Source organism: Panthera leo, chromosome A1, assembly GCF_018350215.1.
Source record: "Panthera leo isolate Ple1 chromosome A1, P.leo_Ple1_pat1.1, whole genome shotgun sequence".
Lineage (NCBI taxonomy): Eukaryota > Metazoa > Chordata > Mammalia > Carnivora > Felidae > Panthera > Panthera leo.
In genome coordinates, this window is record NC_056679.1 from 21,511,051 (window position 1) to 21,534,106 (window position 23,056).

A 23,056-nucleotide genomic window follows, 5' to 3' on the forward strand; every position below is an offset into this window, starting at 1 on the left:
GGAATTTTGGAAAGTTTGTATATTTGTTACAGTGGTTAGCATCATTTAGCTCCCCCCCCTTTTAAGTTACAGTTATCTGTTGATTCCCTATTATGTGCATTATTGACATTGGTTGTGACCTCTTTCCCTTTTCCTCAGCATCTGATGTCAAGTGTGTCCTTTTTAAAAAAGTTTTTAAAAATTGGCCATTATTTTGAGATAGTTGTAGCTTCACGTGCAATTGTAAAACATAATACAGAGAAATACCTATGTACCCTGTACCCAGTTTCCCCCAGTGATAACATCTTGTAAACATTATAGTAAAATGTTGATATTTATACAGTGAAAATATAAAACATTTCTATCACAAGGCTCTCTCTTGTTGCCAATTAGTAGCCATTCTCCCTCCTTCCCATCCCTGCCCCCCACCCTTAATCCCTGGCAACCACTAATCTCCTTTTCTGTAATTTTGTTACTTCAAGAATGTTATATAAATGGAATCATATGGTATGTAACCTTTTGGGATTAGCTTTTTTTTTTTCTCTTAGCATAATTCCCTGGAGATTCGTTCAAGTTGTTTGTCTCAATAGTTCATTTCTTTTTACTGTTTGGTAATACTACATGATATGTAGTGTGGTTAAACTATATAACCAAAACTCCATATAAACTATATGAAGGATACCTGGGGTGTTTCCAGGTTTGGGTTTTTTATGAATAAGACTGTTGTAAATATTTATTTACAGATTTTTTGTGAACATAAGTTTTCATTTCTCTGGGAGAAATATCTAGAAGTGCAGTTGCTGTGTACTGTGGTATTTTCATGTTTAGTTTTTTAAGAAACTGTTTTCCTAATAGCTGTACCATTTTACGATTCCACTAGCAATGTATGAGTTTTTCCACATACTAACATTTGGTGTTGTCACAGTTGTTTATTTTAGCTGTTCTGATAGATGTATAGTAATATCTCATTGTGGTTTTAATTTGCATTCCCCTAATGGCAAATGACATTGAACATCTTTTCTTGTGCTTCTTGGCCATCTGTATATCCTCTTTGATAAAATGTCTCTTCATTTCTTTTGCCCATTTTCTAATTTAATTGATTGTCTAATTAGCTTTGAGAATTCTCTATATATTCTAGATATTAGCTCTTTATTAGATATGTTGTTTGCAAATTTTTTTTCCCAGTCTATAGCTTTTTATCCCCTTCACATGGGGGGCTTTCTCAGAGCAACATTTTTTAATTTTGATGAGGTCCAGTTTACCAGTTATTTCTTTATGCATCATGCTTTTAAGGTCAAGTTTAAGAACTCTTTGCCTTGCTCTAGATCCCAGAGATTTTTTTCTAACAGCTTTATAGTTTTGCACTTAAATGTGATCTCATTTTATATTAATTTTTGTGTAGTATATGTGACTTAAGTTGAGATTAATACATTTTGTCTAGCAGTGTCTACCTGTTCCAGCACCATTTGTTGAAAAGTCTATCTTTCCTTTACTGAATTACTTTTACCCTTTGTCAAAAATCAGTTGAGCATATTTGTATAGGTCTATTTTGTTTTTGTTTTTAATCCTGTTCCATTGATCCACCAGTATCACACAGTGTTTACTATAGCTGTGTAATCTTGAAATTGGATAGACTGGTCCCTTCCACTTTCTTCTTTTTAAAAATTGTTTGGAGCGCCTGGGTGGTTCAGTTGGATGAGCATCCGACTTCAGCTCACGTTATGGTCTCATGGTTGACAAGTTCGAGCCCCGTGTCAGGCTGTGTGCTGACAGCTTAGAGCCTGGAGCCTGCTTTGGATTCTGTATCTATCTATCTCTCTCTCTCTCTCTCTCTCTCTCTCTCTCTCTCTCTCTCCCCCTGCCCCTCCCCCACTCATGCTCTGTCTCTCTTGGTCTCAAAAATAAAATAAACACTAAAAAAAATTTAAAAATTGTTTTAGCTCTTCATATTACTTTGCCTTTCTATATAAATTTTAGAACACTGTTTTCTGTATCTACAAAGAATGTTGCTGAGATTTTGAGCGGAATTGGGTTAAATCTGTATGTTATTGTGGGGAGAATTGACGTGTTTACCAAGTTGAGTCTACTAATCCATGAATACAATATGTCTCTCTATTGTTTTAGATCTTTGAATTCCTTCATCAGTGTTGTGTAGCTTTCCACATGTATGTCCTATACATGTATCGTTAGGTTTATACTTAAGTATTTTTTGAGAGATTATAAAGGATACTGGGTGTATTTTTAATTTTGGTGCCCATGTGTTCATTCCTAGTATATAGACATACAGTTGATTTTTGTGTTTTTGTGTTGTATTCTGTGACCTTATTGAACTGATTTATTAGACCTACCTTATAAATCGCTAGATTTTTTTGGTCTAATGCCCAGAGGCATTTTTCCTTCCTTCCTTTTCTTTCTTTCTTTCTTTCTTTCTTTCTTTCTTTCTTTCTTTCTTTCTTTTTCCTTTTTGGAAATCCATTTGTTTTTGTAATATATCTTAGTGTTGGTTTTTCTCAGTTGATTTCCCAGGCATTGGTGTACTCTTTCAATATTTAATTTCAAGACTTCTAGTTGCAGGACTTTTTTCTCTTTATAGTTTTTTTTTTTTTTTTTTTTTAATGTTTGTTTTTGAGACAGAGAGAGCATGAGCAGGAGAGGGGCAGAGAGAGAGGGAGACACAGAATTCGAAGTAAGCTCTGAACTGTCAGCACAGAGCCCGACACGGGGCTCGAATCCACGGACCCTGAGATTATGACCTGAGCTGAAGTCGGATGCTTAACTGACAGAGCCATCCAGGCGTCCCTTTAATTATAGTCTTAAATATTTGCTGTATTTTATTGCTTTGTTTTTCCTCTTTGAAAACTCCTTATGTGTATTTAGGATCTTTGCTTAACTTTATTGTCACTTTCATTCTAATAATTTTCACCTTCATTTCTGGTGTTTTTTTTTTTAAAGATTTTATTTTTAAGCAATCTCTACACCCGATGTGGGGATCGAAATTTCAACCTCAAGATCAAGAGTCATATGCTCTACCAACTGAGCCAGCCACACACCCCTCACCTTCATTTCTTTTTGATTTAAAAATTTATTTGCACATTCTTTATCTCTTAAGCATTATCTATTATGTTTTGAATCTCATGATTATTCTTGGTTAGGTTTCCTTTCTGAAATAATTTATTTCTTTTATTTCAAATTGTTTCCTGATTTCTAAGTTTTTCTAATTCTGAGTTTTTCTAATTCTGATATAAAATGTTATTTCACATTATCTTGGATATAATTTTTATGTTTTATAGGTATGGCTTTTTGGTAGCAAGCTTTTAGTGTCAACGTTCTGCTCCTTATTTTCCCATTTCTTACGACATGGGATTTGACCCCAATCCTTTTCTGTTGTTCATTTTATAATAGGCTTTCCTGAACTTTTTGGAGCAAGAGGTTGGTCAGGATAGTTTGTCTCCTTTACCGCCCTATCTATACCCCTTCCTCTGTTGATTTTTATGAAATGATAAGAAGTATTTGGCTTCCTGTGTTCTGAGATCTGACTGTTTCATTAACCCACTTATATCTGGACCCTCCTTTTCTTTGCTTCATTGTGCCTGTGCTGCTCACTTGGTATTCTGCTCCCAGAAATTCTTTTCAGTTTAGGGCTTCACCCAAGAAGGGGGATTTCAGTCCTTAGTTTTTGAATCTAGAGCCTTACTTTTCCTACTTTATAGTATTGGTATATACAAAAGATCTTTTCCACTTGTAGCTGTTCTCAAATTGCCTTTCTAGACTCTAGTGATTTGTGATTTGGGGTTTTTCTGGCTTCAAGTCCTTCATTTACCCTATTATATTACTTCTATCCTTCTGTTTCCTTCTATATATATGCTGATACCATGTGAGTCCTATAGTTGGCGATTTAACCAGATCCTGCTTGTATTTGAGAATTCAAGGGGATACCCTGTCACCCAATTTTGTAGATTTTGTCCTTGGGATTTTGGTTTGGCTGTCCTGGTAACATTTTTCCCTTTTTTGTGTGAGGTGGGAGATGGCAGGTGATTAAAAACTTCACTGAGAAGTTTTATTCAAGAGAAGGACAACACAAGTACACTAGCTATTGTGGTGAACCAGGTGAGATGATAGTGGCTTAGTCTAGGATAATGGCAGTGGAGCTAGAAGGTTTGAATCCTATTTTGGTGACTTGTTGGATAACAAAGAGTGAGGGACTGCGAAGACATGGATGATCTCCCAAGATAGGGGTTCTTACAACTGTTTGGATGATGGTACTTTTTCCTAATATTGGGAATATTCATGGAAGAGTAATTTTTTAGGGGGAAGGTATTTTTTTGAGAGGTGAGGAGTAAAGGGACAAGAGGGACCAGCTATTATGATATTTGTAAGCATCCTGGATGTGAGGCCTTGCAACAATCTATCCTCCACCCCCAAACACACATACAGACATATTTAATTTCTTCAGGGAGCTTTTTCCTGATTCTCTGATATGTCTCCTTCTGATATAGAACTTTATTTACTTTCCTATCTTAACATTTAACACATTTGTATTACTGCTTATTAATCCTATGTTTTTTACTAGACCAACTGTTCACAAACTTTTTCTTAAAAGGACAGACAGATGGTAAATATTGAAGGTTTTGGGAGCCAAGAGACAAAAAAAAAAAAAGGATATTACGGGGCACCTGGGTGGCTCAGTTGGTCAAACATCTGACTTTGGCTCAGGTCATGATCTCAGGATCCGTGGGCTCGAGCCCCGTGTTGGGGTCTGTGCTGACAGCTCAGAGCCTGGAATCTGCTTTGGATTCTGTGTCTCCCTCTCTCTGCCCCTGCTCATACTCTGTCTCTCGTTTTCTCTCAACAGTAAATAAACATTACAAAAAATTTAAAAATAAAAAAATAAGGATATTATGTGGATACTTAGTATCATTTATGATATAACCACTTAAAAGTATAAAACCATTCCTGTTGGGCCCTACAAAAAAACAGACAGCAATCAGATTTGGGCCATAGGCTCTAGTTTGCTGACCACTGTACTAGACTGTACATTCTGTACTTGTCCTGGTTGCAGGCATATTGCCTGGTGCATTTTAGATGAATTCAGTAAATTTTTGTTGAGTGAGTGAATATTACTCTTACAGATTGGAGCTCAGGCAAGAGGGTTGAGCTAAAGATAGAGATTTTGAGAGTGGTCATCAAACAGAAATTGAAGACATGAGAGTAGATGCCATCAGCTTCAGAAGAATGAAAGAAAGAGGCCCAAAGTGGAGCCTCTTCTGTAATTCAGAGAACGGAACAAGTCATGACTAACTCAATGGTACTTTCATCGTGTACATAGTAGTCAGTACCTGTGGCTAACTGACCTAAGCCATTTGGCTATTTTACATACATATGGTTCTTTTGGATGAGTAGGAGGCGTTTAACTATTAGAGATAGGTGAGATAATATATGTATTTTCCTTAGAAATTTTACTACCAGTGTGTTACATTATAATAAAACAAGCTTTAGAATTCTGCCACTTACACAAACACGTATTAGCAAGCAGTTACCACCTTGCAGTAAAACTTCCATCTTTAAGCATACACCATAAAGAACTGATTAGGGTTAGGTGACAAAATCCTCCTAGAAGGTGTGGGATATAGGATCAAAGGGATTCAAAAACCTCTCTGAAGACAGACTGCAGGGCTTTCCAGATTCTTAAACTGCAAACAAGTAAGAATCAAGGCACCTACACAACATTCCTAACCAGTCTGTATATCTTGAACAATTCCATTTTGGCAATAAAATGCTATTTCCAATATCTCTTTTATACTAATTAACAAACCACTCCCTAAATTCAGATGTTGGTATTCGAAGCACTTATTAACTGGGAGCTAACTTCTGATATGGGTGCTTTAAATGCTAGCTAACCCACTGTGAAGTGTGGATTCTTAATTTAGGGAACTTCAGAAGTTGACTCACTACTCCTACGGATCCTGAAGTATTTTGATGTGAATTACAATATAGCATTAACTTGATCATATTTTTTAAGGGATATGTTGCCTGGATCTTTTTTGTTGTATTCCTATCATAACAGTTCATAAACAAGTGTAGTTGTTATTGCAATTAAAATATTTTTTTCTAATAAAATAAGATAAAAACAGGGAGGCAAACCATAGACATTCTTAATTATAGACAACAAACCAAGGGTTGCTGGAGAGGAGGTAGGTAGGGGGAAGTAGGCTAATTGGGTGATGGGCATTAAGGCGGGCACTTGTGATAAGCACTAAATTCTACTCCTGAAACCAATTAAAAAAAAAAAAAAAGATATTTTTTTCTTCTCAGTTCCAGTAACAGTTGAATTAGATATTCATGTGGGCAAATAAATTTTAACAGCAGTATAGTTCTAATCTTCAGTGAATCAAGACAATTTAGAGTTATCAAATTAATATTAGTATTTGAAGATTGCTCAACATTTATTACCATTCTTTATGATGAATATATGAAGCAGTCTGTGTATTAAGCAGTCTCTGTATTAATAGTATTAAAGTCAAAACACAGAAACATAGTATAGAATTAGATTCAAGGCTGTCTTTCTACTGTTGAACCCTAATAGTGATAATAATTTTATCAGTGCATCATTTCATTACATTAAATGAATGCTACTAATTTGAATTTTGTTTGGCAGTTTTGTTTACATTTAATATATATCTATATTTAAGCATAAGTTTAGATTAATATTTCGGTATATTTAGCAAACTTTATAATTTGATTTTCATGGGGTTTCTCCCCAAAGGAGAATTTATCACTGCAATTTAAGAAAACTTGACAGCGATACCATACAAAAGAATTATCAAATAAAATAGTAGTATACTGAGTCTGGCAATATATTAAAATAATAATATACCATGACCATGTAACCTTTATGTAGCCTTTATTCCAAAACTGTAAGGATTTTACATACTTACATATGTAATAAAATAATTCATTGTATCAGCATATCAAGGGAGAGAGGGGATATCTAATCATTTCAGTCATTCCTGATAAGACATGGCTGATGGAGCCTCTCAGTAAACTTCGAAGGATACTTCTTTGGGGGCACCTGGGTGGCTCAATCCGTTCCGATTCTTGATTTCGTCTCAGGTCATGACCTCATGGTTCTGAGATTGAGCCCCATGTCAGCATGGAGCCTGCTTGGGATTTTCTCTCCCTTTTTCTCTGCCCTTCTCCTGTCTGTGTGCTCTCTCTCTCAAAACAAATAAACATTAAAAAAAAAAAAAAAGGATACTTGTTTGCCTTTTGATACAAAATATCTATCCCAAATTTATTTTCCTTTTCATGTGGTTTTAAGGCCATGACAATGGGTTCTTTACTTTTTTAAAACATGAATCATTTGAGATAGATTTCATTGGTTGTAAACAACAAAAACCAACTCTGGCTGATTTAAGGAAAAACAATTTTTTGGAAACATATGGGTAGTTCATAGAATGAGTAGCAACACCTGAGAACTGGGAATAGAACCTACTCTTTTTTTTTTCCTTTCCACTTTGCTCAGGGTTCAGAGTTATGAGGGAGAGAGTTCTGCTGGCATGGTTTTGGTCTCATGCCCTATTCAAAACGAGGACAGAGTGAGATACTTTAATAGGCAGTTCCATCAGGGCAGTCTACAGCAGAGGATATATAATTCCACAGAGAAACCTGGGTGCAGTTAGGAAAGGGGAATGGATTCTAGGCAGCCAAGCCCCACCTCATGTTCCCCCCCAAATTAACCAACAGATATCCAGTAAAATAGACAGGAGTTTTGGCTTTTTAACCTCCTATAGTTCATTCAGAGTCTAAAACTGACCAATCCTTAACCCTTAAAGAGCAATTACTTCTAAAAATTTTTTAAATATTAAATGCCTAAGACCTTAACGTATCTACTAGCAGTGTCAATATTTAGGTACTTACATATTCTTTATTTTTCTTTTTAGACAATGCGAAGACACCGAAATGAAGTGACAGTTGAACTGCGAAAGGTAAGAAAGTAAAGTAACAGAAACAGAAAGTAAATAGATTTTTCTGATTTTTTAAATTCTGTATGACTTGAATAATGAAAATACTGTGCAAATTAGTGATCAACCCTAAACCACACAGCATATACATCATTAAATAGTTTATAATGGTATATATTGAAAGCTTTCATTTATTGAGGTGCTATGTACTGTGTGAAGTACTTTAATACCAACATTGAAATTGTCACATCTGATGAAATTAGACACTCTTGTGGGTTTTTCCTTAATACCCTCTTTTTTTTAGGCTATGTGCCAGACAGGATTCCTCCACCTTCTTTGTATAAAAGTTAAACATACTTGCTCAAGATTCTTTAGAAAAATAAAAGTAGAATAACCTTATATCTTACCAATTAAATGCAACTGCTGTTAAACTATATTGTATTTTCATCTATTTTTTTTTGGAGGACTTTAGAGTTACCTTTATGATACTGTGTTTTCATGCAAGCACATTTTATTTGAAGCAAATATTTCAGTTGCCAATCAAGAAAATACACATAATTGGGTGCCTAGGTAGGTTAGTTGGTTAAGCATCTAACTCTTGGTTTTGGCTCAGGATCATGAGTATGAGCCCCGCATTGGATACTGTGCTGACAATGAGGAGCCTGCTTGGGATATTCTCTCTCTCTCTCTCTCTCTCTCTCTCGCTCTCGCTCTCGCTCTGCCCCTCCCCCACTTGTGCCATCTCTGTCTCGAAATAAATAAATAAAATAAAAACGTAAAAAAATATATACATAACTAGTTCTCTATATTATGTGTACATTTAAAAAAAATATATTTTGGAACTTATATTCAAATCTTTGTGTTTGTTTTAGGTTAGATCCTTTTCTTCACTCCTGAAATTCCTAAATTAAAATTATCATCTTAAAATTTTTCAGTTTTAAAGAGAAGGAAGGTCTTGATTCTGAGAGTAACACTCTCCCAGTCACTAAAACTAAATAGACCCCGGGGCGCCTGGGTGGCTCAGTCGGTTAAGCCTCCGACTTCGGCTCAGGTCACGATCTCGCGGTCTGCGAGTTCGAGCCCCGGGTTGGGCTCTGGGCTGATGGCTCAGAGCCTGGAGCTTGCTTCTGATTCTGGGTCTCCCTCTCTCTCTCTGCCCCTCCCCCGTTCATGCTCTGTCTCTCTCTGTCTCAAAAATAAATAAAACGTTTAAAAAAAAATTAAAAAAAAAAAAACTAAATAGACCTGTGCATTTATGTACTTAATATGTATTTATTTAATACCCATTTTGGGTCATGAATTTTTACCCAGCATCAATGTTTTATGCTCATAAATAGTATATAGTTACTGAAATTCATTCTCCTGCAACCCCTCCCCCCCAATCTTTATTACAATTGAAAAATGCTTGCTAAATCCAGTGTTCTTTCAACTCCTTAACCTCTTCAAAGATACTTACCAATTAACAACAGTGATTTGGCAATCATATTTTCAAGTTTTTTCACATCCTTGGTTCATTTGGACCAGAGAAGTCAACTAGCTAAATAAAGAGTGAGGTAGGCTCCTTGCCAGTCTTAACACTTTGTACCTAGCTTCTTTTTTTTTCTTTTAAACTTTTTATTAGCATATAACATACATAGAAAAAAGTCAGGGGCACCCGGGTGGCTCAGTTGGTTGAGCGTCCGACTTCGGCTCAGGTCATGATCTCACAGTTCGTGAGTTTGAGCCCCGCATCGGGCTCTGTGCTGACAGCTCACGGCCTGGAGACTGCTTCAGATTCTGTGTCTCCCTCTCTCTCTGCCCCATCCCCACTCATACTCTGTCTCTCTCTGTCTTAAAAATAAATAAAACATTAAAAAAAAAATTTTTTTTAATAAAAAAAAAGTCAACACATCTTAAGCTTGATGAGTTTTCACAAAGTGAACTGTTATACAGTTATCTGTATAATAAGCTTCTAGATCAAGAAAGAACATTACTTGTATTCCAGGGCTCCTTCCCAGTTACTCCTTTCCCCCAAAGGTAACCATTATCCTGATATTTAATATTATAGATTATTTTGCATAGTTTGAACTTTATGTAAATAGAACAGTAAGTGTCCTTTTGTGTCTGGTTTTTCATTCATCATGTGAAGATCATTCTTCTTAATAGAGACAGTAGGAATGGTAGGAATAAAACATCTGTTAACATTATACCAGCTATCCCCAGATGTGGGCCTTTACTTTCCCTTCAATTTTCATGCTTGGAATACAACTCAAAACTTTTATATTTGTCCTGGTATTATTCAGAATCCTCTCGTTTTAAGCTTTTTAGCCCTTCAAATATGCTTATTAATTTAAGCTATTCACTTTTCTTAATATTTGGTTGTTTGTTCCTTCTTCTATAGTTGTACTGTCTTCTGTATTTAATTTATAGAATTAAAATTTCTTGCTTGTCACAGTACATCTTTTAATATCCACTTTGTTTGCCTTAGAGTCCTGTTATTCTTTTTATTCCTAAATAACATTATTCCTTTCCGGTTACTAGAATTAGTTCCTAGAAATTCTTATAGAAGGACCAAAAATGAAATTAACTAAGGAAATCTCAAGAAATTTCCTTACTTCACATTTCAGAATTCCCTGAGTAAGCCCCAGAATATGAACAGTTCCTGAAACAAAGCCTAAACTTCAAACAAAGCTTAATTGATTTTCATACCATTCTGTAGAGGTATGGAGAACCTTTCAAGAGAAGATTCCTTTATTCTTTATGGTCAGAGTGTCTGTCTACTTCTAGCCTTGCTATCTCTATACCTCCATTAAGGAGAAGATCACAGCATTGTCGTTAATGACATTGAGATTCTTGTTAATACAAGAAAGCTAGTTTCCAGAGTTTCATAGATGAGCTCTATTTTTATTAGATTGTAATCATCTTAAGTGAAGGTAATAACCACAGTCCCCCACTGCTAGTACTCCCAAATCTCTCTCCCAGCCCATCCCTAAATGCCTAGTCAAATTCTGGACCAATAGTTTGTACTCATTAAATGCTAATTTTCAAGAATGAAATTGATTATGATATCTTAAAATTTTCTGTGTATTTAAATAATTTATTGAATTTTCAAGAAAAAATACGATAGCTACAGAGCAGTGCTACTCAAAAGTCCTAATCTGTGACAAGTTAGGGAGCTTATGTCAAAATACTAAACAAGGGACTGACTGCTTCCTTTTCCAAAAAAATCTTTCTGCCTAAATAAATAAATAAATAATGTAAATAAACAATGTGTATAGTTTGACAATCGATTTCTGACAAAATCTCTGTATTTTGGGGCAGACCTGTAACATAGAGTTTGAGAAAATCTTAGCCAGTCCAAGGACTGTACTTTGTTTTTTTATGTTTATTTATTCTTGAGACAGGGACAGAGTGTGAACAGGGGAGGGGCAGAGAGAGAGGGAGACACAGAATCTGAAACAGGCTCCAGGCTCTGAGCTATCAGCACAGAGCCCGACGCAGGGCTCGAACCCACAAACTGTGAGATCATGACCTGGGCTGAAGTCGGATGCTTAACCGACTGAGCCACCCAGGCGCCCCTAAGGACTGTACTTTGAATAACACTGATACTGCTCTGTCAGCTTAAAGATGAATTCTAGTTATTAATATGTACTGTTCTACTGGCCTCAAATTTTTTTTGTCTGAACTTTTTTGCCTTTACCTCCTTGATATTTTACTTTCCTATTTAATTAGGTATTTATGCATTAACACTTACACAGAGGTCTGTACTTCTGTTTTAGATCATGTTGTAAACAGAGTCACATAGGAATTAAATAACTTGCCTAAAATCACACAACTGATAAATGGGAAAGCTCTTAACCATTATGCTGTAATGCCTCTCAATATAAATGTTTGTTCAGTGAATAATGCCTCATGAGTTGAAAATCCATCCAAAGCCTATCAGTGGCATTTTTAACTTTGGCAAATTATATTAAACTTTATATAATCTTCTCTTGGTGATTTGTCAGTTAGATATCCCATAGGATTTTATTGTGATTAGATCTGGGGGTGGGCACGTTAAGTTCTTAACATAATGAAAACCACCACCAAAATGCCATACTTTGACTAATCAGATACAGTGCAATTGTTTTGTTTGACCTTGTAGTAAAATATCTTTTTAAAAAATACCCTAAGTTCCTTATATTAACAAGATAATAAAGAAAATTTATATTATCATATCAGTTGATACAGAAAAAGCATTTGACAAAATCCAACACTCATTCTTGATAAAACTTTTGACACATTGCAGATAGAACTTGCTTAACTTTTTTTTTAATTTTATTTTTTATTTTTAAAAGAGAGCACAAGCTGGGGAAGGGCAGAGAGAGAGGGAGACACAGAATCTGAAGCAGGCTCCAGCCTTCAGGCTGTCGGCAAAGAGCCCAACGTAGAGTTCGAACTCGTGAACCATGAGATCATGACCTGAGCCAAAGTTGGATGCTTAACCGACTGAGCCACCCAGGTGCCCCTAGAACTTGATCAACTTGATAAAGAACATCTGCAAAAAAACCTACAGCTAACATCATACTTAATGGTGAAAAGACTGAATGGTTTCCCCCTAAGATCTGAGAACAAGGCAGGATGCCTATTCTTACTGCTCTTATTTAATACAGAATCTGCAAAAAAGCTCCTAGAATTAATAATTGAGTTCAGCAAAGTCACAGAAACAAGATTAACACATAAAAGTCTATCACTTATGTATGCTAACAATGAACATGCAGAAACCAAAATTAAAAGCACAATACCATTTATTGCCACTCTGAAGAAAATAAAATACTTTGTTATACATTAACAAAACATGTACAGGATATGTATGCTGAATATTATAAAATGCTGATGGAAGAAATCAAGTAAGACTTAAGTAAATGGAGAGATGTATACTGTGGTCATGAACTGGAAAATTCATCATAGTAAAGATGCCTATTCTCTGATCTGTTGGTTTAATAGAGTTTTTATCAAAATCCCACCAAAGTCTTTTTGTAGACACAGACCGGCTTATTCGGAAATGTATATGGAAAGGCACAGACTCTAGAAACCTAAAATAATCCTGACAAAGAATAACATAGGAGCAATTGCTCTACCCAATATTAAGGCTCTTGGACACATTTGTCAATGGAACAGAAGGTAAAACCCAGAAACAAATCCACACAAATACACTCAAGTTACTTTTGGCAGGTGCGAAACCAATTCAATGGAGGAAGAATATCGTTTTTAGCAAATGGTACTAGAACAGTTGGAAATTCATGAGCAAAAATAAATAAATAAATAACCTCAACCTAATTGTCGTCACACCTATACAAAAACACAAAATGGATCCTAGATTTAAATGTAAAACATGAAACTATAAATGGAGGGAAAATTTCAGGATCCAGAGCCAGGCGAAGAGTTTTTATAGTTGACCACAAGGCATAATCCATAAAAAGAAAGTTGGAGCTTAACAAATTAAAAAATTTTATTCTGTGAAAACCCATGTGAAGAAGATGAAAATCAAAACTAGAGGCAAGAAGACAACCACACATCCAATACAGGACTAGTATCTAGCATATATAATGAACTCTTAAAGGTTAATATTAAAAAAATCAAAAAACAAAACAAAAAAGAATCTAATTAGAAAATGGGCAAAGATGGAAGAGATATTTCAGTGAAGGATATATACAGATGGTACTTACTATGATGATGATTATTAATACATGATTAGCCATCAGAGAACTATGGATTAAAACCAACTAAGCAAGCATCTATCAGAATGACTAAAGTAAACAATAATGACAACATGAAAAGCTAGTGAAGATGCAGATAAATTGGTTAAATCCTATGTTGCTGATGAGAATGTGGAATGGTATAATCACTCTGGAAAACATGTAGCTACTATATAACCACCAGTTATACTCCTACTCATTTATTCCAGAGATATGAAAACTGGTATTCATACAAAACCTGTACATGAATGTTTGTAACAGCTTTATTTTGGAATAGCCATAACCTGGGACCAACCCAGATGTCTTTAAAGGGTAATTCGTTAAACTTTAGCATGTCTTTGCCATGAAATGCCATTCTGCAATTAAAAGGAACAAGCTGTTAATAGATGCAACAACTTATACAAATATTTAGGGAATTATGCTGGGCAAAAGAAAGCCCATCACAAAAAGGTTATATACTGTGTGATTCCGTTTATATAACATTTTTGAAGTGACAGAATTTTAGGAATGAAGGACAGATTAGTGGTTGCCAAGGGTTACAGGGAGAGGGAGGTTGTTTGCTTATAAAAAGGCAACAGGAGGGGTGCCTGGGTGGCTCAGTCGGTTAAGCATCCGACTTCGGCTCAGGTCATGATTTCACGATCTGTGAGTTCGACCCCCCGTCAGGCTCTGTGCTGACAGCTCAGAGCCTGGAGCCTGCTTCCGATTCTGTGTCTCCCTCTCTCTCTGACCCTCCCCCGTTCATGCTGTCTCTCCCTGTCTCAAAAATAAAATAAACGTTAAAAAAAAAAAAATTAAAAAAAAAAAAAAGGCAACAGGAGGGCATCTTCTGTTTTTTGGAACTGTTCAGTATTTTGACTAAAATCATGGATAGGTGATAAAATCATGTAGGTGATAAAACTGTATAGATTTAATACACTTAAAACATTCATACAGTGAATACAAGTAAGACAGGAAATCTGAATAAGATCAAGGGATTATATCAGTGTCAATGTCTTGGTTGTGATATTATACTGTAGTTTTGCAAAATGTTAATTAAGAGAACCTGAGCTAGAGATTTCTGCATTATTTCTTACAACTGCATTCAAATTTACAATTATCTCAATCAAAACTTAATGAAATGCTGTTATTGGTTTTAATGCTGAATTAGTTTTTTTCTTTTTTCTTTTAATTCCAGTTAGTTAACATATAGTTAACTTTCAGGTGTATGTACACCTTTCTGTTGTAAAACTGTACAACTTTCAGGTGTACAGTATAGTGGTTCAACACTTCCATACAACTGAATGCTCATCACAAGTGCAGTCCTTAATCCCCATCACCTATTTAACCCCTCCACCTCTCCACCTCCCCTCTGGTACCCATCAGTTTGTTCTCTATAATTAAGAGTCTGTTTCTTGGTTTGTCTGTCTCCTTTTTTTCTTCTTGCTCATTTGTTTTATAAATGAAACCATATGAGGGAAATCATATGGTATTTGTCTTTCTCTGAATTATTTCGCTTAGCATAATACTCTCTGGCTCCATCCATGTCATTGTAAATGGGAAGACTTCATTCTTTTTAGGCCTGAATAATATATACATATACTGTATCTTCTTTATCCATTCATCAATCAATGGACATTTGGGCTGTTTCCATATCTTGGCTATTGTAAATAACTCTGTGATAAACGGTGAGTTCCACATATCCCTTTGAATTAGTGTTTTTGTATTCTTTAGGTAAATACCCTCTAGCGTGATTGCTGGATTATAGGGTAGATCTATTTTTAGTTTCTTGAGGAAACTCCATACTGTTTTCCAGAGTGACTATACCAGTTCTCATTCCCATTGACAGTGCACAAGGGTTCCTTTTTCTCCACCTCCTTACTAACACTTGTTCTTTTTGTGTTTTTTATTTTAGCCATTCCAACAGGGTGAGGTGATATCTCATTGAAGTTTTGATTTGCATTTCCCTGATGATAAATGATGACGAGCACCTTTTCGTGTGTCTGTTGACCATACTTTTGTCTTTGGAGAAATGTCTGTTTATGTCTTCTGCCCATTTTAAAAAAAAAATTTTTTTTAATGTTTATTTATTTTTGACAGAGAGGAGAGAGAGAGAGAGAGAGCGAGAGAGAGAGAGAGAGAGACAGAGACAGAGACAGAGACAGAGCATGAGTGGGGAAGGGGCAGAGAGAAGGAGACCCAGAATTCGAAGTAGGCTCCAGGCTCTGAGCTGTCAGCACAGAGCCCGACACGGGGCCTGAACTCACAGAGTGCGAGATCATGACCTGAGTCGAAGTTGGACGCTCAACCTACTGAGCCACCCAGGCGCCCCTGCCCATTTTTTAATTGGATTATTTATCTTGGGGGTATTGAGTTTTGTAAATTCTTTGTATATTTTGAATATGTCATTTACAAATATCTTCTCCCATTCTGTATGTAGGTTGCCTTTTAGTCTTGATTGTTTTCTTCACTATGTGGAAGTTTTTATTTTGATGTAGGCCCAATAGGTTTATTTTTGCTTTTGTTTCCCTTGCCTCAGGAGACGTATTAGAAAAAAGCTTTTATAGCTGATGTCAAAGAGGTTATTGCCTGTGTTCTCTTCTAGGATTCTTATGGTTTCAGTTCTCATATTTAGGTCTTTAACCCATTTTGAATTTATTTTTGTGTTTGGTGAAGAAAGTGATCCAGTTTCTTTTGCATGTTACTGTCCAAGTTTCCCAGCACCATTTGTTGAAGAGACTGTCCTTTTCCCATTGGATATTCTTTCCTGCCTTGTCAAAGATTAATTGACCATATAGTTGTGGGTTTATTACTGGGTTTTCTATTCTCTTCTGTTGACCTATATGTCTATTTTTGTGCCAGTACCATAATGTCTTGATGACTACAGCATTATAATACAACTTGAAGTCTGGAATTGTGATGCCTCCAGCTTTGCCTTTCTTTTTCAAGATTACTTTGACTATTTGGGGTCTTTTGTGGTTCCATACAAATTTTAGAATTGTTTGTTCTAGTTGTGTGAAAGATGCTATTGGCATTTTGTTGTTTTTTTTTTTTTATGTTTATTTTTGAGAGAAACAGAGCACTAGCAGGTGAGGGGGAGAGAGAGAGAGAGAGGGAGAGAGAGAGAAAGAAAAAGAATCCAAAGCAGGCTCCAGGCTCTGAACTGTCAGCACGGAGCCTGACGCGGGGCTCGAACTCACAAACTCTGAGATCATGACCTGAGCCGAAGTCGGACACTCAACCGACTGAGCCACCCAGGTGCCCCGCCTTCAGTTTCTTTCTTCAGTGTTTTTACAGTTTTCAGAGTACCAGTGTTTCACCTCTTTCGTTAGGTGTATTCCTCGGTATCTTGTTATTTTGGGTGCAGCTGTAACTGAGAGTTTTTTCTTAATTTCTCTTTCTGCTGCTTCATTGTTCGTATATAGAAATGCAACAGATTTCTGTATGTTGATTATGTATCCTGCCACTTTACTGAGTCATTTGCCAGTTTTCACAGTTTTTTGGTAGAATCTTTCAGATTTTCCATACAGAGTATCATTCATCTGCAAAGAGTGAGAGTTTTACTTCTTCCTCACCAGTTTGGATGCCTTGTATTTCTTTTTGTTGTCTGATTGCTGTGCCTAGGACTTGCAGCACTATGTTGAATGAAAGTGGGTAGAGTGGACACATCCCTGTCTTGTTCCTGACCTTAGAGGAAAAGCTCTCAGTTTTTTCCTATTAAGGATAATGTTAGCTGTAGGTTTTTCATAAATGGACTTTATTATGTTTCCTCTAAACCTACTTTGTTGAGGTTTTTTTGTCATGAATGGATGTTGTACTTTCGTCAAATGCTTTTCCAATGTCTCTTGAAATGATCATATGTAAAACTTTGAATTAATAAATGAGAATCCAAAAGAAAGCAGCAGTTGTTTGATAAGATTAGCTAAGTGATCCTTCAGGAAAAATAATTTCTGGTATGTTGTCAGATTTTTACCTGATTGATGAACCAGTAGTGTTTTGGTTTAAAAGAAATTAATCAGAGTATAATACACTGAGCAGAGTGGCCAAAAGTAAATATAACATATAAAACTTGTGGGTGACTATCCTTATGTCTGCACAGCAGTAGTATCATTTCATAAATGCTAATATTGAAGAGAAGGTCTTATCTTGTGAGCATTTTTTCCTATTCTTTAGAAGCCTTTAGATAAAAAATAAATAAATAAATAAAAGCAAGTAGTAAAATATATCTAAGAAACAGCTCTGTAACCAGCCACAACCTGGGTTCAAATCTTATCTGATATTTCCTAGGTATATAATTTAATTTATCCAGGTTCTCTGTATCTTCATTTACTGCTCTGTGAAATAAAAGTAATTTTATTTTTAATTTTACAGGAACTAAAGCTAGATAAGAATTTAACACAATGAATGTATTGCTGGATAAAAACATTTAATTCTGTTGCATTCAAAGTGGGGCTGATAGATATTTTTTTCATAACGTGTTTAAGAAGTGATTGCTGGGGATGTCTCAGTCAGTTAAGTGTCTGACTTCGCTTCAGGTCATGATCCAGCAGTTTGAGTTTGAATCCTGCATTGGGCTCTGTACTGACAGTGTGGAGCTTGCTTGGGATTCTCTCTCTCTCTCTCTCTCTCTCTCTCTCTCTGAAAATAAACTTAAAAAAAAAGTGATTGCTTATTCCACAGATTTAGGTATAGAATTTAGATATAGAATGTACTTTTTCAAGATGAAGAGAGAAATTTGGGAATGAAAAAGAACTTTATATAGACATCAATGTATAGAACTTGTTAACTCAGAAAATACTAGGTGAGTCTTAAGAAATTGCCCATAAATAACCTTTTTAACATACAAAGTGGCCATTCTCTGTAGTTCAACCCTAATAGTCAGAAAACAGAAAGTCTAAATAGGTTAAATATATAGTTGGGTAATAGATTAATAATAGGTTTTTAAAGGAACTTTAAAAATGGATCATGTGTTTGTGTGTGTGTGAGAGAGAGAGAGATTGAACATAAAGTAGGTGTTGAAACTAGGGTCGTTTCCATATCTTTTGAGCTCCCCTCCACTTGATGAAAGAGATGCCTTTTATGGATGCTGAATTTATTGTAGTACAATGTCTTAAGAGGGTAAAAATCTCTAGATTGTCAAGTAAAGGGACAGTTTAAGTTACTGGTTTGATGAAGCTCCCTTTAATGCTTAATTAAATCACCAGAAACCTGCCCAGGGATTATGTTTTCTTGGCTTATACATAGTTTTTATTAAGAGTAATGTATGATTTTCATGCCCTAGGATATTTTGGCTTACTTAGGATGCTTTCAGTTCAAATGTGGGATTCATTACTTTATTTTTGATAAAAGAAACAATTTACTAAGTAACTACAATAACTTTAAAAACAAATTAACTTGCACTTGCCTTTGAAAACCTTCGTGGCTGGTGTGAGGGAGACAGGAGGGTTTGTGTAGATGACTTTCACTATCAAGTAACAGAATCACTACTATCTATTGGCTCAATGGAATATTTTTCTTTTCATGCAACTATAACAAGAAACCTATCCAATGACACTTGCTTTTGCCTCCTTTTCAGGATTTTGTAGAAATGTGACATCGCATGGTTATTAGACAGGTTTTTTGCTCACACTGCTTTATATAGCCTTATTCAGGTGGTGGTTTTCTACAAAATTTTGCACTGTTTCCCACATTTTACACATCTCTACTCTCATTTGAAGTGAGAGTTTCCTCCGCCTTTTTCTCCTCCTCCCCTGCAGACGAGGTGCAGATGCAGACTTCTTATAAAATCTTGTAGTTTCGGCCATTCGCATACTTCGTTCGTACTTCTCAATCATTTCATTCTTAACTTCCACTGTAATCATCTCCTTCTTACTGCCTTTCTTTTCAACCTTTTTCTGCATGGGGGCTATTATATATGTTCTCACGGATGTTGACTACAGTATAGTATTAATAAACTCTTGTCATATACTGTACTTAATGTAACTGGCAATAAGCAGCAGAGAGAAGGGTCTATATCTGCAGGCAGTCTGACCTAGAATGAAGCAAAGAATTCCTTAGCTTACTCTTGGGTGGAAAAGCAAAGGACTGTCCATTGGTACTTGGAAGTGACAAAAAATATACTAGTGCCAATTGTGGGCACCTTGCAATGTTCTGAAAAATCACTGATTTCTGCCAAGCAGCGTGGCCTGAGACCAAGCATCCGAGCATGGGAGATGATCTCCCCACAATCCCACACTGAGAGAGTGAGAAGAGCCATTGGCTCAGTTGTGACCACATGACATTTGGCATCACGCCCTACTCATTTACCAAATTAAAATGTATTAGAAATGTTTGCTTATCTTGTGGAACACTCGCAGAACAAGTTAGTCACAACTCAATGTTGTGCTGTATGTCCAAATACATATAAAGCAAAAATTGACAAAATTACAAGGCAGAATTTCTTAAAGACATAATCATTGTGGTAGATTTTCTTTTCAGTAATAAACACACCAATTAATAGGGGAAAGAAAAGTTAAATAACTTAATTTGCAAGTGTTTTCTAAAAAACATGTATAAAACCCCTTGAAAAATGGCTCTGTGATAGTATAAAGCTATAATTTCCAAAGTGCACTGAGGCAACATGGGGCTCCAGAGGGACATTTGGGAAATTGTGAGATTTTAAGGGAAACATCGCAACATTTAACATCTTTTAGATATCACAGAACTATTAGGGATTGATTGAGGTAGATTATGATTTAAACATTAGATCTCACTGCATTTGTTTAATCACATATTTTGTTTAAGAGTGAAATAAAATTTTTTCCTTTCAATTTATATGCCTCCCTATCCCCCCCCCCCCCACACACACACACAATCTCCAACCCCACAACCCCTCAATCCCCTGCCAATAACTATTAAGTTGTTTGCACCTAACTATTTGAAAAGGACATTTAAGTGCACCCGGGTGGCACAGTCCGTTACGTGTTACGTGCTGAACTCTTAGTTTCAGCTCAGGTCATGATCTCAAGGTTGTGAGTTTAAGCCCTATGTTGGGCTCTGCACAGACAGCTACAGAGCCTGCTTGGGATTCTCTGTCTCCCTTTCTCTCATCCCCTCCCCTGCTGTCTCTCTATCTCAAAAATAATAAATAAACATTAAAAAAAAATTTAGGTATTTCCTTTGGCCTACCCTGTGGACTGAGAAACTTCAAGAACATCTGGTATAAGGCAAATATCAGTTAATTTCAGAGTGTTGTGCAGACTACATTCTCTGATCACCATACAGTTAAATTAGAAATCTGGGAATAAGATAGTTACAAAAACCTCACAGTGTGAAAAGAAAGAAATGAAGGAAGGGTGGGAGGGAGGGAGGAAGGAAGAAAGGAAGGAAGGAAGGACTTCTAACCTTGACCATCACAGAAATCCTAGTGGCTATTATGATTACCTAGAAATGAGCGATAGGAAAAATAATTACATCAGAACCTGTTGAATACAGTTAAAAAGATACTTCTCAAGAGAAATTTATAGTAAGTGGAGATATAGAACAAATAATAATAGGAATTTAAAAGGCATGTTAATGTATATGTGGCATAGGTTTTAAAATATTAGTACATCACTTAGTTTTTGCTGTGTAATAAACCAATCCAAAACCAAGTAGCTTAAAACAATAGCCATCTTATTCAACTAATAATTTTGTGGGTTGGCAGAGTGGTTCTTCTAGTCTGGGCCAGTTCAGCGGATATTTGCTGGGTTCCCTCATTCATTGATGATGGGTTAGCTGGTGATTAGATGATCTAAAGATGGTCTCACACAACTTTCTGGCTATTGGCTGAGACCTTGGTCGCCTTCTACATAGCCTCATCCTGTAGCAGGCTAGCACAGTGTTCACATGGTGGTTTTAGAGTTGTAAGGGCAGCAAGAGAGGACATCCTCAGATGTGTAAGCAGTTTTCAAGTACATTTGAGTAATGTCTCATTGCCAAAGCAAGTCACACAGCCATACCTGGAATCAGTGCGGGGGCAGGATCAGACTATCCAGAGGCACTGGAAGGGGGAATTACAGCCATTTTGCCGACAGTGTGCCACAATTTGGTAATGAGTAATTTTTTGCCAATAGATTTGAAAACTTAGCTGAAATGACCAACTTCCTACTAGAAAAAAAAATTACCCAGCTAACTCAAGAAGAAATGAAAACCTGAATAGTTCTAAAAATAAAGAAATTATTTCAGTAGCTAAAAATGTTTAACCTCTTCTAACCTCCTGAAAAAGAAAAGGTAATCTTGCAGACAGAACTCCAGCAAACATTCAAAGAACAGGTAATTTCTTATTAAATGATTTTAGAGAGGGTAATGAGGGAACACTGCCCAACTTGTTCTGTGAAGCTAGCAAACCCATGACATTGAGAATGTGACCAAGACAGCATAAGAAAAGGTGCTTATAAGCCAGTTTCACTTATGAACATAGGTTTAAAAATCCGAAATAAAATATTAGTAAATTAAATCCAGTAAAGAATAACTCTTTAAACTTTCAAGAGGGGCTCCTGAGTGGCTCAGTCGCTAAGTATCTGACTTCAGCTCAGGTCTTGATCTCACCATCCATGAGTTCGAGCCCCACGCCTAGCTCTGTGCTGACAGCTCAAAACCTGGAACCTGCTTCAGATTCTGTGTGTGTGTGTCTCTCTCTGCCCCTCCTCTGCCTGCACTCTGTCTCTCTCCTCTCTCAAAAATAAACATTAAAAACATTTTTTTAATTAAAAAAAATTTCAAGAATAGTTTATCCCAGGTCTTGCAAACTTGTAAATTTTACATTGCAAGGTTCTAAGTTTAACATGAGAAAGTCAATTAATTTACCCCATTACAGATGAAAGGGGAAAATTGTATGTCAATATCAATAGATGCAAAAGAAGCACAGTTTAATAAAATGAAGCACCTATTTGTGGCTGAAAAGGTAAAAGAAAAAAAATCTTAGCAAATTAGGTATAGAAATGAGCTTCCTTACCCCTCCCCCCAAAAAAAGACTGCAAACATCATATGTCATGATAAAATGCTATTCCTGCTTTAGGCATTGTTGTTTATAAGAGGCTTTAGCTATATTTATGCTTTGTATTGCTTTTATGCCTGAAATACCTGTTGGAGTTGGAGAAATGGAGAGAGTACGATTCCTGAAAGGCCTTTGGAGGCTTCATTATTCAGACTGGAAAATAATTAGAAGAAAACAATAAAAATAGAATGGGATGAACTTAGGGAAACTTTTAAATAAATTCCAAGAGATGTTAAAATTGCCATATAAAAGATTTTAAAATTAACCATGTTACAAATCACGAAGTACAATGCATAGATGCTTTTAAGTTTTGAAACAATGTCAAACTTAAATTGTGAAATTCAAATTTGCAGTAGTACAAAAAACACTGTGCACTCTTCACTCAGCACCCAGCTTCCTTGTTT

At 36.0% G+C, this 23,056-nt stretch overlaps 1 protein-coding gene across 1 annotated transcript in view; it reads left to right on the top strand.

Annotated features, from left to right (window-relative positions):
* Positions 1-23,056, top strand: part of KPNA3 (karyopherin subunit alpha 3) — a 105,779-nt gene that overhangs the window by 47,081 nt on the left and 35,642 nt on the right. Inside the window, exon 2 of the mRNA XM_042911394.1 lies at positions 7,920-7,964. Within this exon, the coding sequence (XP_042767328.1) occupies positions 7,920-7,964 (45 nt within the window). The remainder of the gene's footprint in view (positions 1-7,919; positions 7,965-23,056) is intronic.